This window comes from Cuculus canorus, chromosome 9, assembly GCF_017976375.1.
Source record: "Cuculus canorus isolate bCucCan1 chromosome 9, bCucCan1.pri, whole genome shotgun sequence".
Taxonomy (NCBI): domain Eukaryota; kingdom Metazoa; phylum Chordata; class Aves; order Cuculiformes; family Cuculidae; genus Cuculus; species Cuculus canorus.
The window spans coordinates 13,969,689-13,985,564 of record NC_071409.1 but is presented as its reverse complement, the minus strand read 5'-3'; the positions used below and the strand labels follow the sequence as shown (position 1 = coordinate 13,985,564).

Below are 15,876 nucleotides of genomic sequence, written 5' to 3'. Positions count from 1 at the left end.
TAAATTCTTCAGCGGAATATTCCCTCTGGAAAAACACTGCGTAAAGTAATACACTAATGGCTTTCAATTTCATGTTTTATATATAGAGATATTAACTGCTCCCCAGACATCTCTTCATATTACAGCCCAGATACACGAGCAGTTTGGAGAAGGCCCCAGAGCACGCTCGGTCTTGTCGGCACACAGGACCAAGCAGCACTCTCCTGTTGTACATGCAACTCCTGTGGTGTATTCAGTAGGTTTCTTGTGCCTCCTTCCCCAAGTAGTACTGCTCCCGTAGTTCTCTCCAGTGGAATTTTTTTTTCCTTCTTCTTCCTAGTCCTTGTGTTTTTTTCCATTCTTCCCCCATGCTCTGTAGCCTCCCCACCATGCTGGGAACCCTGCATTCCATCCTCTGCTCATAAAAAAAAAAAAAAAAAGAATCCTCACAAGAAGCGTTACAGTGGAGTGATTAAAGCACAAAAGTGTCAATCAAAATGCTAATAACAAATGCTAAAGAAAGTGAAGTATAAAAACAACATTGTTAATTCCTTTTTGGGGGATTTCCAAGCTTGTCTGGATTCATCTGGTGACTTTCTCTCCATGTTGCTCAGACTGGGAGCTGTTTGAGTCAGGAACTGTCTGTCCTATACAATGCCAACTACGGTTATGCTACTGGAGCAGATCAGAATGATCTGGGTTCTTTTCCAAACTTTCCTAATATATCTCAAATGTATCATCCTACCGCATCCTGAGGCATCCAGAAGTAGCTTACATGCTTTTTTCCCTGGATGTACCCTATTGGAGTCTGGCATAGGCAGGGAAGAATTTATGGGTGTAGGGACATGGCTATTACCCTGCAGAAGAACAGCAGCCATGCTGTTGGGATGATGAGGCATGTCCAAGTCCCTTTAGGAAGTTTTGCAGTATTTGTTTCAAAAGGCCAATAGGCACAGATCATGGTATGAGAGAACATTGTGTTATTGCTGGATTATTTAATTATTATTAGGACATATTATTTTTGTACGCATTTATGGGTGAATCTATTTAGAGTAATTTATCTAATTTATGAGTAATTCTATTTTAATCTCAGTCTGCCTTCCTACTTGCACCTTAGCCTTCCCTTCCCTTCCCTTCCCTTCCCTTCCCTTCCCTTCCCTTCCCTTCCCTTCCCTTCCCTTCCCTTCCCTTCCCTTCCCTTCCCTTCCCTTCCCTTCCCTTCCCTTCCCTTCCCTTCCCTTCCCTTCCCTTCCCTTCCCTTCCCTTCCCTTCCCTTCCCTTCCCTTCCCTTCCCTTCCACAGTGACCACACTATTCTACCTATAGAGCCTTGGAGAAGAGTAGCATCCCAAGACTAGGAATACCACAATTGTTCTCAAACTGGAGGATATCATCTTGAGTGGGACAAAGCCCTGGACCACACTTGCTCTGTTGCCTTTGCAGGGTTCTGCTACGTAGGGTGGCTAAGTTTGTCCTAAATACCTTCAATGACTCTGTGCATGAATTTTTTTCTACACTGATTGCTGGGTAAGGACATCAGATCTGCACGAGTTGTCTCCATCTTCTAGAACTCAAATGAATGGCATGAGGAAAATTGCAAAGGTGTGCCTTCCACCCACCCTCTTCTATCATCTCTACACCGCAATATTCATGAGGAAAATGTCTTTCCCATGATGTAAGAAACCATCTTTTTCTGAAATCCTGTCTGCACTTTATCTGCTCTATAACATTTTCAACAACAACCAGAGCAAGGCAGCAAGCCTTTTGTACCTGTGTGTGCGCAAGTTTTTTGTGTTATGTATTTGTTTGTGGCATTAGGGACCTTCCTCAGAGATCTTAGGGCTTGTCTTTACTTAGAGTCTTACTAGCAGCTTCTAATACACCTTTCTTGAAGGATGGTATGAATAAAGTATCCACCAATCAATTTTTTGAGGAATAGTTTGTGTGCTTTAAATAGACACTATATCTTAATCCATATTAATTTTCAAGCAGAAAAAAAAATCATTTTTCCATGGTAGAGATGATACATGCTCTTTATAATCACTTAGTCTTCAGCTACTACTTTTTATTGAAGATATCAACTAGTTCAGCACCATCATGTTAGCAAGAGCACAAGGATTGATACTGTTATACTGGCAAAAGCATAAAAAGTGAAATCCTTTTGCCAATATAATTGGCTCCATTGAGGGAACTGGTTTAAGCTGTACAAGCAAAAACTGCTCTTTAAACGGCAACAATTGTGCTGCCACCAGGCAGCTTTATGAGGCATCCTACCACAAAATCCATTCATGTGGAGGCAAGGCTGTAGGCATACATTTATCCCATATAACTGAGGAGCTAAGGATGACTATATGGCTGGGTGAGATGATAGCTGAATGGTTTGTATCCAGGGTTCAGTCTCCTTACAGTGATCACTGGCTATCAGGAGCAGAACCACCAGCACTGATATCAGTGCGCTCTTGGGATCAGTTCCAAGCTTCTCTGTATCTTTTTATATGGGCCAGCACTGAAGTGCCTTCCAGTGGTGCTTGATCTTTGCCACCAGTGGAACAAATTACTCTTCCTTTGACTGAGCTGCCATCTCTCCCTTACCCTCTATGCGGCACAGGCGTGTAGGAGGATCTTCTTTGCAGCTGAGACCAGGAGCTTTCTCTGATTCGTGTCCTTTCCTTTTGGTGACAGGCCGCTGTGCCCGCTGCGGGGAGAATGTTGTTGGGGAAGGCACTGGCTGCACAGCCATGGACCAGGTCTTCCATGTGGAGTGTTTCACCTGCATGAAGTGCAACAACAAGCTGAGGGGACAGCCTTTCTATGCGGTGGAGAAGAAAGCCTACTGTGAACCCTGCTATATTGTAAGTACTCATTCTTGTTTGCACACTGATTTTAATGCACAGACATTTGAAACATCAATTTATTTCGTTTCGGTAAGTTACAGTTAAAACCTGATAATCCTATAGCTTTACCGTGGGCACCAGTTTTTTCATGGTCTTCAGAAGAACTTTGATCTTTTCAGCTTCCTGGGTGAATTCTCTTTCCTGGTCTAACCTATCTCTGAAATGAAGTGGCCAAAGTAGAGGAAAGAGATGCTTTTTGTGATTATTGCAGCTCTCTGAGGAGAGGTCTGTGCAGTAATTTTTAAGCAGTAGTGTTGCTCTCAGAAGCTTTCTATGTTGAGGAAGAAACCTGATACCAGAATGCTTCCAGACTGTGGTGTCCATTAAGATTAAGGAGGTGGGGTGCAAGATAGCACTAAAACTTTTAAAATCATAGAATCATTTGCTTTGCTTGATGGAAGTCCTTCTACTGAACTAAAGTTCTTTGGATTGGATATAATTTGAAGCTTACTTTACACTCAAATTTCATTTCATGCCTCCAACAGGCTCTTAAAGCAAACAATTAACAGTTGCTCTGAGGAGCTGCACTTTTTAAGAGGCTCACAAGAGAGTTAGTTGGAACCAGTTGCACAGTCGCAAATAAAAGAAACATCACATACAGTGCCTGAAGCCTTACCTTGCTCTGACCTTAGCATACAGTATATTGGGGTAATCCTTGCAATTTAAAATAAGAAAACCACCAAAACATTCTTAAAGCATTGATAGGTCTTCCTCTAAACCTCCAATTCAGTGTTCTTTTTATAAACACTAGACCTTTCCAGACTTGAATTTGCACTTCAGAGCATAAAAAAATGATGCTTTTCTTGACATTTCTGGCATTCCAATAATAATTAAAGCAATAATATGTATTTTTTGAAAGTGCTAACAATGTCCCATTATTTCATTGAACAATGTTCCATTACTTCTTTAGAGCCTTTGCAGTGGGATTATTGCTGAACTGTCGGATATAATATAGAGGATTCCGTCTTATTTATGATGGCAGTGATATATAGGCCTCATAATTGGGTTTTAAAAACTAAATGATCTTTTGATGGAATATGTACCTTTTAAGTCATTTGCATTTTTGTTTGCACTAAAATGATTGCACCATAAAAATTTAAGATTAATTTTGTGGCAAGTTTGACCATGTGCAAAGCACTCCAGACTTTAGGAAGGTGGATCCATAACATAGTCGGAGCAACTTTATGTAACTGAGATTAAACGTTTCATTGGCTTCAGGCTGGAATTGACTTCATCTGCTTGCAGATTGATGCTTTCTTTCTCCCTTTTTGAAATCACGCATTCTTCACCACTCATCTGCTTTACTTTGGAAAAACATCTGCATTAGCCACTGTAGTAATGGTTTAAGATTATTTAATCCCATTACTTGTACACTTCATTAGCCTGAGTGAATTGTTGGCAAGAGTTCAGTAAACTTCCTACATTGGGAGATAAAAAAGGAAAGGGAGAAGGTTTCTGTTTCTTGTTTTCTTTCAAATTTATCTTCTATCTATTTAAGACATAAAGGAATGCTAATTGCCTGGTTGCATCTGCGTTTGTACATTTTGTGATACGGCTTTGCAGCTCGATGAGTACAGAGGAGAGAGTAAATGTTTAATAGCTTTCTTTTATATAATTGGAAGGGGCCTTTAAGTGTGTTTATCCATGCAGTAACCTGGTTATGGACTTAACCCAAAACATGGCTGGATCCAGCTGCTGCTGTACATGCAGTGGCACTAACGGCAATGCTGATGGGGCTACAGATGTGTAGCTAAGCATCTGGTACCGTGAGTGGGAAATGGGAGGTAGGAATCTGACAGTCTGATGCAGTAAAGAAAAAAAGAGTGAAGCACATATTGAACTCTTAAATGTGGAAAAAACAAGTGTTGGGAGCCTAAGTCTCGATACCCTTCAGAAAGCTCAGGACTCTGCTGTGCCAAAAGCTAGATCTACAAGAAATGTAGGCACCTGCCACGCTGTTGGCTTTAGGCCTGAGGAATTTCTGTCATAGAGCATGTGTCGCATTGATTTTTCAATGAAATGAGGTCTGCATTGGCTTCAGTAGGATGATGAGTGCCTAAATACATTGAGCGCCTGAGTTAGGCTTGTGGGTTCTTCCTGCAAATGGATTGGAGGCCCTTAAATTGCCGAGGCACAGTCTGAATGCTTTTCCCTTTAGATGTGTGATGCAGTCATACTGAAGTCAATGAGAGTTAAAGACTTTCTTAAAATCTAGGCTGCACTTAAGAATTTTTCCGAACTGTGACTGCTGATTTTTAGGGGGGGCTACTCCAAGTCCCATTATCAGAAAATAATTTGGACACTTGTAGCCCTACCTCTGTAGGAAGTCAATGGGACTGAAGAACCCAGACTCAGATTCCTGTCGACGTGAATTCCTGTGAAAGGTAGAGCCTGTGTTACTAGCCCAAGATGGTACAGCTAATCCATGGCTGTGGCCAGCTGAGAAAACAAGATTCTCAGCTGTTATAAATCTGAGTAATTCAATAAAGCTTGTTTACTGGTCTACCTAATTCATGCTGATTACTAACACACATACCCATTTCCCCAAGTCCAAAACTCTTGACATCTTAGATGTAAGGCCAACTGCCTCATTTATGTAAAGAAAATGAACTATGATATTTTCCTGGTCATGATATACAAATTCATTAATTCTTTAATTTTTTTATTAATAATTCCCTTGTGTGACTTGGGGCCTAATGTGCATAAAAACTGTGCACAAAACTAAAAATACGTTTTTCAACAGTTAGAATTGGCTAATCTTCTCAGTTTATTATGTGACTCTTCTTAGTTGTGGTGGTGAAGCCGTAATTAAGATTACTGCAAAGAGCTGTATTTAATTACTGGCTAGTCAATAGCCTGCAGAAAAGGGGTTTTTTAAAAGTTTTGGTTTCTGGTTTTATTTATCAGTAACCCAGTTAAGAAGTTCCCCAAAAGACTGAATTAATATCTAAGGAGATCGATCACCTGTTTAAAAAAAAAGAAAAAAAATATTTTTACTAATGGGAACTTGAGTATCAGAGTTAATTCCTTTCACACAAAAATCCCCCCCACCCTAAAGGCAGTCACTATCATTTCCTGTTACATCTTAGGAATGCAGTAAGTTCTGTTGCCAATGTTTTTGCTGGTTTTGCTCCGCATCCAAGGATTCTTTCATTATTGATGTTATTTCTAAAAGAGTACCAATCTTCTTCATTAAGACACTTCTGCTGAACTGAAAGCAACTGTAAAAAATAAAGTGTTAATAAGAGACAGATGTCTCCTCATCATTACAGCGGTGAAGTAACATCTGAAATATCATTATAGGGTTTCCACTGTAACCAGTGTACTGTTGTACATGTGATGAATGCTGTGTCTGCACTATGTTATCAGTATACTGTTCCCCTCCCTCACAGGACAAATTACTGACAAAAAACCTGCTTGGTTTGCTTCCTCTAAGTAGTTGAAGAGATTTTAGTGCTGGACTCGGTGTAGAAAAAAGGTTAAGAGTAATATCAGAGGAACTGTTATTATAAAAGATTGAAGAGCAAGATGTTAGAGCCGTGCCAGCTGTCTGCTTTCCAAATACCATATTATCATAAAGACCGAACACAAGGTTAACCAGAGACACTGGTCTGGCAAGAATGATGCTGCTGTTCTGTGAATGGGATGTTCTTTGATGTCCTGATGACTTTCTTTGGGACGTGGAAATTTTCCTGCGTTCTTTATCCTCTTTTCTGGCAGTCCAGTGCTTGGCAGTTGAACATAAACTCTCTGAGACTGAGGGCTGAGAGGTGCTGAGCACCTGCGCTTAGTGCAAAAAAGCAGCAAGATCTTGCAGGTGCTCCTGGCCTCTAAGGTTTTCTCCAAGTCAATGTGACCTGCCACTGGGCCCTGGGGGAAGGACTGCGGTGCGATGGGGAAGGGGAAAAAAAAGTAGAAATAACTAACCAAGCAGAGCAGAAATAGCCCGGGTCATATGTAAGAGAGTTCAGGAAAGTGGTGGACTAGAAATAATGAGTGAATGAAGGAGAGGAAAGAAAGGTTTTTGTGTCTGTCTGTCTAGCTAGTGTGGGGAAGGGTGCTGGGTATGCTCTGCAGTGCCCTGTGGAGACACAAGTATGAAGGCTTGCTGATTCTGTTGCATGCTGTGAGATATTGAGGGCATGACCATACCCCAGAGATCCCTTACGAGGATTTTGAAGGGTGAAGTTCATCTTTCCATAGTGGTAAAGCTCTAGAAATGCTTGAAGGGGGAAGAATTGTACATGGAAATCGTGCCCTGATCACTGCCATTCCCCAGCTTTAAACTTAAGATCATAGTGCTCTACTTTTTTTTTTTCCCCTGATGATTTGTTTTGCGAGCAAAAAATCCATATCTTCAAGGCTTCTGTCTCTTACTAGCTTCTAGCTTCCTGGCCTATTAGAGACTGCAGTTCAGGAGAAGATGGTTCAGAACAGAACACGAGAAATGCTGGTATTTTAGGAATGGTATGACTAGTGCCACAGAGCATCCTGGGAAAGCTTAAATTTGCTAATCATGTTGGTATTAACTCAGTTTGTGCTCATTGAAATCTCTAGTAAAACTGCTATCAGCTTCAGTGTGACTGGTATTGTAAAGCTCACCCTGTGTGCGCACACGAGTGTGGTGGTTTGAAATTTGTGCAAGAGCAGCTGCTTCCAGCACATACGGTTTAAAGTGTAAGGTTGATGCCTGCAGTAAAATTATATCTATTTTTAAAAATAATTCTGCAATTTGTAAGCAGAGATTACAGCACTAATTTAGCAACCATGTAACAATTTAAATTGGACCAGAAAAGAGAAACTATAATTTAAGGATTTTTTTTTAATGATACAAGTTTTCTTCTTTTTAAAGTAAAAAGCCCGTTATTCTTGTTTTTGTCAAGCAACGTATTGAATATGAGAGTAATTTATGGAAAGTGCTGCCAGCATGGTATTGCGAGTGCTCCACAATTTGAATTTAAACTGCTCAATGGGATCATTAAGACTATTATGCCTGCTTTCCAAAGAGTTTGAATTCAAAATGACAACTGGAACAAAAATATAAAATAAACTAAAGAGAAGTCACGCACTCTGCGTGGTGGAATTTTTCTGCCCTCGAAATGTTTCATTGAGATCAATGCTCTTCTTCAATCCTCTCCTAGGAAAAAAAGCTGGTGTTGCTAGTTTTAGTTTGATGCTCCTGTGTGAGTCATCGGCAGCAGGGAGCTGAACCTGTGACCCGTGGATCTAAAAGCATTAAGTCTCAGCTGCAATACAGGAGAGATGCAGCTTGGCTGCACCAGGCAGCAGCAGGCTTCTGCCCTGGATATTTCTAACCCACAAGAGAAGAGATCTGTGGGCACAGTAGACACAAAACGGGTCCAGAGTTTTGGGTTGAATATAGGCATGTTTTAATCCTATTGATGATTAGCTTTGATAATTTTACTAGTCTAGGCCCAATTGGTAACTTCTCTGGGAAAAAAATCATAACAAGAGAAGATTGTTATTCCTGGTGAACTGATCATCATTTGTAAAACTGAAAAATGAGTAAAAAAAATTGAGTGTAACAGCTTTTTCTATTAATAACACCCAGCAACAGTTGATATAAAAAATACAGATGGAAGCTGGAGGAGGAGTGGTGGTGTCCATAAGCTCAACACTACTACTTTGGTAAATGGTCTTGTGCAATCAAGGCATAAAATAGAGGAGGATGGGGTGCTATTGCATAAGCTGCACCTGGAGCTTCCAGGAGTATAGGAGGTACAAAAATGTGTGCATGTGAGAGAGAGAATATGTCAATGAAGTAGCTTCTGTGAAAACTGGGACGGGCGCTGAACTTAGCTGACCCTCTTGAAGCCTGAATATATTTTTTCAGTGGTTTGCCAGCTCTTACAGAGGGTGGTCACACCTTTTGTTTTGCCAGTAGGCAGGAGGAAAAGGTTCCTTTGCAGGGGGAGCAGGGGTCAATAACTTCCTTTCTAAACTGGATAAAGAAAGGGGAAAAAGCATACCATGAGATGGTGTACTATACAGGAACTCCTCTATGGAGAATCAGAGCTCATATCAAAGAGGAGAGGGCCAATTCATCTCACTGTCCAACAAGGACAGGACGAGAAGTCTACAAACCAAAGCCATATAAGGAAAAAATCCTAGTGAACTCTTCGAAGACATGAGAGCGTGAGACCTGCCAAGAATTGCACTGGGCTCACCTTGGCAGAGGATTCTCTAAGACCAAACACTTATCTGCTTAGTGGCTTAAAGAGGATGAAATTATACTTTTCTCAGAGCAGCAGGATGTGCTTGGCTAACTGGTCCAAATGACTTACTAAGATTAAAGGTGTAGTGTCCTATTTCCAACCTACAGTTGCAGTTTGTTTTCATGTTGTTGACTGTTGCAAATGCAGCTGATTGACGGCAAAGCAGATAGTGAGAAAATCAGGCCTCACCTTGGTATAACTTACTTTTCCAGAAGCTGAGTGGAGTGTTGCTTTAGAGGAAGATTAATTGAGGTCATTGCTCTTCAGTCCTCTCCTAGAAAGGCTGGTGTTGCTAGTTTTAGTTAGGTCCTATCCAGCTATGAATTGTGGAGGTAAAGCAGCTTGATGATACCAATAATACTAGTGTTATGAAGGGAATATTTCTGGGAGAATCACCATAGTGACAGACAGCATCTTAATAGATACATCTGTCTTGGAAGATTGGGCATGAAGTGCTGATTAACTAGTTCAGTGTTGTCTTGGTAGGGCAAAGTTTTGATAGTGATGTATGGATCATTTCTGATGTCCGTCTTTAAGAATGTATCCTTATTAGGTGAAGGTTCCTCCACATCTAAGCTTGCTTGAGGCACTCTGATGGCTTGATGGAATCCAGGTCTTTCTTTCTGTGTGTTTTAGCAGTCGTAACAATTGGAATTGTCTTCGTGTTTCTGCCTTGCACCTCTACAACTAGACGCATTTTTTCATATTTGATTATATGATCATTGAGTTGACATGTGTAATCAAGAAAAACTATACTGTGGGAAACTTTGGGTTAGGGAGGTCTTAGCGTTACTGAAATAACATTACCTGCTGTTGCCATTCAGTGAATTTCTTGCCTCACAAGGTGAATTCCACTGGCCAACTATATATTCTTAAGAAGAAAATGGTCTCAATTTCTGCAGGACCAGCAGGATTTTACAGCTCCTGTCTATACATCTGCTTATGGATCATACTGTAGTAGAGGGGATGGTGAAGTCATTTAGCAATGACTTCAAGCTGTGTGTTGAGTTTTCCCTTTAGAAGGTAGCCCAACTCTTGTCTACCTTTGAAAGCTAACAGAAACATCTTATAAGAAAGAATAAAGTCTTCTGTTCCAGCATCTTTGTAGTAGTGAAAAAATCTGCCAGTGAATGACAGGCAATAGCTTCTGCCTCTGAAAACCTTCCTGGTAAACAGCAGCTGGTGCAGGGGAAAGGCAGTGGCATTCCCGCCACATTGCAGATAGAGAACTGACCACAAGAGAATTAAATGCAGTTTTTTACAGCATGGATCTCCATTGCTGGAAGTCTTCAAGAGCACATTGGGCAAACATCTATAAAAAACAGTTAAGAACTAGTTCAGCCTTCTCAGGGCAAGGACAGACCCAGGAGTCTTTTCTAGCCTTACTGCATCCATTTTTGAGCTCAAGTCACCCATCCAGGACCACAGTATGGCCTGCAGCATGCAGCTCAAGTCTTCTATGTCACAACATTCTTCCTGGTTGCAGCTTGAAAATGTCTTCAAGTGAAGGAGCTAGTTTCCTTTTTTCCCCTCCTCAAACCACTGTTTGTCAGAAACTGGTCATGAATACGAATGACCAGCTGAAAGCTGAGGGAGGGCTCTTGGAAAACCCAGGAGGGCGGAAGGTTCTGTGACACTGTTGTCTTCCATGAAGTCTTACTGCTTGCTTGTAATTCCATATAGTTATTTATCAATTCACACTGCTGACGACAATTATTTTGGAAAGGCTGTGATTTATTTGACATAGGGCCTGTAATTTAGGTGTGCATTTCCATTAGATCTGTGTATTACTGAATGTGCTCTGTCCTTCCTAATGCACTGATGTCAAAGTGCTGCACAGTATCCCAAGACAAAAATTCCGAATTCACTGAAATAAATACAGGGCTAATATTGTTACTAAACTCTTTTGATTATTTTGCATTGGTCCTGCAAATTGGTCCTGCAATTGGTCCTGTGGTAGCATTGCGCCTGGCAGCCTGGCAGTGATACCTGCCAGTAACAGAGCTGAATCTGTCCTGGGAGGCGTGTGCTTGGATTTGACAGGTATTATTTCCCCTTTGCAGTATTGCAGAAAACAGAAAGTCTTGTCTCACTCACTCTCTGATTCCAGATGCCCTCATACTTTGGTCCAGACAGCAATTTGCGAGCCAGAGTGCCAGGGAGGCAAGCGGGCTTTTGCAGCCTGCCACTTCAGCCGTCTCCTTGGTGAAGCGCCACTCCAAGGAATTTGCTCTGGCAAAAGCTCAGTCTGTGAGTCAATCCTCCCTCTAGTGTCCTGCCTCTGTTTCTTCACTCCAGGACATCAGTTTGCCTGCATGCAATGTTTGTTTGCAGTAGAGGAAAGTGTTTAACTTGCCATGACGCACACACACAAACCCCAGTGGGCTTGGTAGGTTTCTGGTTAATGTGGCCAGGGATACCTGCACTCCCTGTGTCTGCACTCATCCCTGCAAGAATTATCCATTCAAGTCGAGGTACAGATGGCATCATGTGCATCAGCGAGCATGGAGCTGATAGAGCATATGAGTGGTTCAAAACTATTGATGAGATCTGCACAGCGTTGTCCCTGCTTTTCCTTGGCTGCTGTTTCCTGACAAAAGTTTGATGTAGAAGTATGACGAGTTTTTCACAACCTGATGCTGTAACTCTCAAAGCAAACTTACTGCCTACCTCTCTGGCACACTACAGTAAATGCAAGGAATCAGCAACCAGTGGCAGTCTTTATGCTACATGCCTGTGTTTCCAGAGGCTTTTCTTGTAAAAAACAGAGCTTCATGGGGTGGGGGAACAAACCAAGAACCCTTGTCACACCTTTGATTTCAGGTACAAAACAGAGATTCTATAAGCTTCTTCAGGTGCTGTTCAGGAATATTCTGGGGAATGGAAAAGATCTTTGTTTTGATTTTTCTTGTCTTGCTGAAGTTAATCTGCTAATAGATGATAGTTTAATGCTGTGGCTCATAGTATTTACATCCTTGCTGGTTTACGTTTTAACAAACGGTGGCCTTCTGTTTCCAGATTCTCATGTTACTTAATGTTCTTTATGTAGGTATTTTTTTCAAACCTCTCTGAAAATCTAAACAAATAATGGTTATGGGGCCCAAAACCTAGAAGTTGCTACTGACCAAGCCTGGATATTTTCCCTTTCTTGTGAAAGGAAATGGGGGGGGGGGGGGCGAAAACAGTGTTGAAATGTAAATTAGCTTTCAGACGTTATCAGGAATTGAGATTTTAAGTATGAATATTCCATTAGCTCCTGACAATGTATTTTTTTGTTTAAGAACATGTTTGAACAAAAACACCATCTTGGCGTTCCACCAACAGAGGTATCTCTGTAAATGCAATCTGTGTTAAAGCCAGACAACACTTTAAAAAATTTATTTAATATTTCCTACAGCAAGCCATCTGTGACTGGTCATATTTTAGGAAGCAAGCAAACATCATAGCAACATTCTCCACTCTATTTGAGTAACTTTTAGACTTTTCAAATTAAATGTGCTGCCAAATATTTATGTTCTGTTGTGAAAAGAAAAATATTTTTTTGACATCCTAGTCTCCCTGGCAATTTGCAGTCAGTTGCTCCTCTTAGGAGCTGTTCTTTTCTCATGGGCAGTGTAGGGCAAAAGGAGGATATGGGCATTCCTGAAGCTGTCTTCTGGGTTCACTCCAGCAGCAAGCACGGGAGCTGTAGCACATGATGGAGCTTTGAAGGGATGGAGGGAGGTTGAGCCCTGGGTCCTTGCATGCAGTGTGGGATAGGAGCAAACCGGGGGCAAGGTTGTGCCCACTGCTGCCACTGGTGGGTCAGAAGGTGGTGGAATAGCCATGTGGCACAGGTGGCCATTGCAGAACTCTTGCCAATGTGCAAAATGCTCAAGAGTTCTTGGAAAAGCCAAACCACTTTGCAAGATGTCTGCCAGTGCATCTGCTATAGACACTGCAGCCATCACCAGGGCAACCAAGTTGCCAGAATTTAGGGGCAGCAAGGCAGAAGGAAAAACTAGTGATGGCTGATGGCCTAGATAATGGCTGGCAAATAGTTCTGAGCCTAAACTGCCCTGATAGGGCTAAGCTCTTTCCTACATAATAGGTTTCACATTAGTCTTGTATTTTATCCTGTTCCACAATTTCTGGCTGGCTTCAACTTAATCACTCTAAAATAGTGAAATGCATTTGTTCAGGGCCACAGAAATTGGTGTTACACAGCGGTACTAATAAACAACTAAAATATCTGAAACAGTCCTGGAATAGTTAATTCCATTTTGGAAAGGCTGAAATGTTCTAAGAGCCCCTGGTGGCATAGCACCAATTTCTGCTCAGTACTCATTTGGAATGGTCCATATAACTTGCCTGTACTTACCACCTTGGGACTATTGCAACCAGCAGAAGTCTAGGTGAATCACTAGCACATAACCTGTCTACATGTGTCTGTCACCTACAGTATCAATGCTATACACAGACTGTACATTTTCTTACTTAAATGCTGAAAAGAGGGCCTTGCAACCTAGAGAAGGAAGAGAAAGCAGTCCTGATTTGCTCTATTACCTCTGACAGGTTTGCTTTCACTGTGGCATGGCAATGAGATTAAAGTTTTATAGCAATATCGCCTCCATCCAGACCAAAAAAGAAAAAAAAAAACCACCATAAAAGCTCTGCTTGCTGCTACTTAGATTTCAAACTCTTTTATAGAGCTTCTGCATCTGTTAATAAAATCCTTAATTCATTTTGAACATTTTATTGTCACTTTGGATAAAAGTTTAATCGGATAGAATTATTGCCCTTCTAATATTTCCTTGACCTTTGCATTTTAGACTTAGACCGTACCAGTTAAATTTTAAAATCACTTTTTTATAGACTGGAATGCCCCTGTATCTGTTTTAGAGGGTACTTTTGTACAGAAATGCCATAGTCTGTCTTGAGGTCATGTGAAAACTTAAAAGGCTCTAATGTAAGTGCTGCTCACTTTCCGCTGAAGTGTCTTGCATACCCTATTAATTACTTTAATGGTGACATGCTGGTTTAAGGGAGTTCTTTATTAATACCACTAAATCTTCTTTTATTGTTGTTTAAACACTTTTTCTTTCCTTTATGTAGATGTATTTAATCCTTTCTGTCTTTAAAATAAATGAGTGCATAATGCCACGTGAGGTGTTTGATGCTTCTGTATTGTATTCTTGGGGGGAGGTAGGGAAGTGTTTGGCTCCTTCACCTGTAGTGTCCACATCCCAGGAGCGGAGTGCATATCTGTACTTGTGTCTGTAATGTGTGATAGATTGTTGTGGTGGAAGCAATTTTTAAAATCTGGTATCTGTCTTTCCAGAAATAATATGCAGTGAACTTGCTTTTACTCTTCCAGGTGGCTGGGATTTTAGAGGTCGGTTTGTCTTTCTTGTTGAGAAGTGCAGCACTCCCAGTTCAAGAGAGGACTTGCTTGTGTTTGACCCCTTTCCTAGCAAGTAGGACATATCAGACAGAGGAAAGCAAATCAAAATCTTTAAGTAATAGTATTCTAGTAGTTCATTTTAACTTTAAAAATGGATAGCGTTCACTATACCAGTTTATTTATAGAGTAGCTCTTCTACTGAACTAGCTAGCTGGTAAAGCATTGACATCCATGCCTGCAGATGGATTTTAGTCCGTTAAAATCTCTGGATTTTTAAGATGATATTTTTTACAAAATATGCAGTTTTGATCTATATTAGCTGCAGATTTTCTTGATCTGGGGAGGGAAAGCAAAGTATGAGAAAGAAATTGTTTTCAGGATCTCGAGAAACATTCTCAAAACCACATAAATGACTGAGGAACTTGCTGCTTTTTGGTTTGCTAAACGACTCTTGACAATAAGACTCATAATCTTATTACTAAGTCATCTTATTCTTTAGTTGCTTTTGAAAGTGTTACATCCAAAGTGGTGTCTCTCCAATAGCTGTTGATGGTGTTTTCACCATGGGATACTCCGGCATTTGAAATCTATAAATAAATCTAACTGGTCTTAAAGAAAATCACAATGGATTATTGAAAAGTGAACTCTGAAGAGATTTCAGTGACCGTGACTAGTTTGTTCTTTGAGGGGACTGCGGTTTTGGGCTAGTGGTTGCCTTTTGTTTGGCATGAGCAAAGTGAGAAAACTTGTGTTAGTGTGGGGTCTGTCTCTTGACATCTCCTCACCCAGGTGACTTCTGGCTTCTAAAAGCATCTAGATAATAGAGTCCCTGTGCACCCTTGTATGACCAGTGGATACCTGTACATACACGCAGACATGTACAGGAAGAATCTAGAAGCTTGAAATTCAGTCTGAAATGATTTGACATTTGCTTGGTAAAGGTATTCCTTCCTTTTGTGGACTTTGCCTCAGGTTTGTCCAAATCCCTCTGCAGCTATCAGTAGCACACTTTACTGTTGAGTGGGCAAAGCCTTTTGCTCACAATTGCTACTTTAGTGTTGGTAGCCGACAGGATACTCATGCACTAAATGTTTCCTTTCGCATTTTCAATTTTTGCTCAATGGCACCCTTTGCATTTTAGAACAAGTAGCTAATTAAATGTTGAGGCTAAGTGCTGTTTGGCGGGCCATGGATGTAGAGTCACTCTAGATTAGACAAGGGACCTGATCCTGTAAATCAAATTAGTCTGAGGTACGTGCCTGCTCCCACTGATCCTGATTTGAATGTTTTCTTTGATGTTAATGGGAATTGAATCCAACTTCTGGTACCCAAGACAATGCAGCTAATGAAAATGAAGAGGCATGTGCCCTACCACATAAAGTGAT

The 15,876-nt window shown here is 41.0% G+C and overlaps 1 protein-coding gene across 21 annotated transcripts in view; it reads left to right on the top strand.

The window, feature by feature from the left end:
* LPP (LIM domain containing preferred translocation partner in lipoma) overlaps positions 1-15,876 on the top strand; it is a 340,056-nt gene that overhangs the window by 280,453 nt on the left and 43,727 nt on the right. For all 21 annotated transcript variants that reach the window (XM_054075104.1, XM_054075101.1, XM_054075093.1 and 18 more), the window contains one exon: positions 2,661-2,830. In XM_054075104.1, coding sequence (XP_053931079.1) covers positions 2,661-2,830 — 170 coding nt within the window. The remainder of the gene's footprint in view (positions 1-2,660; positions 2,831-15,876) is intronic.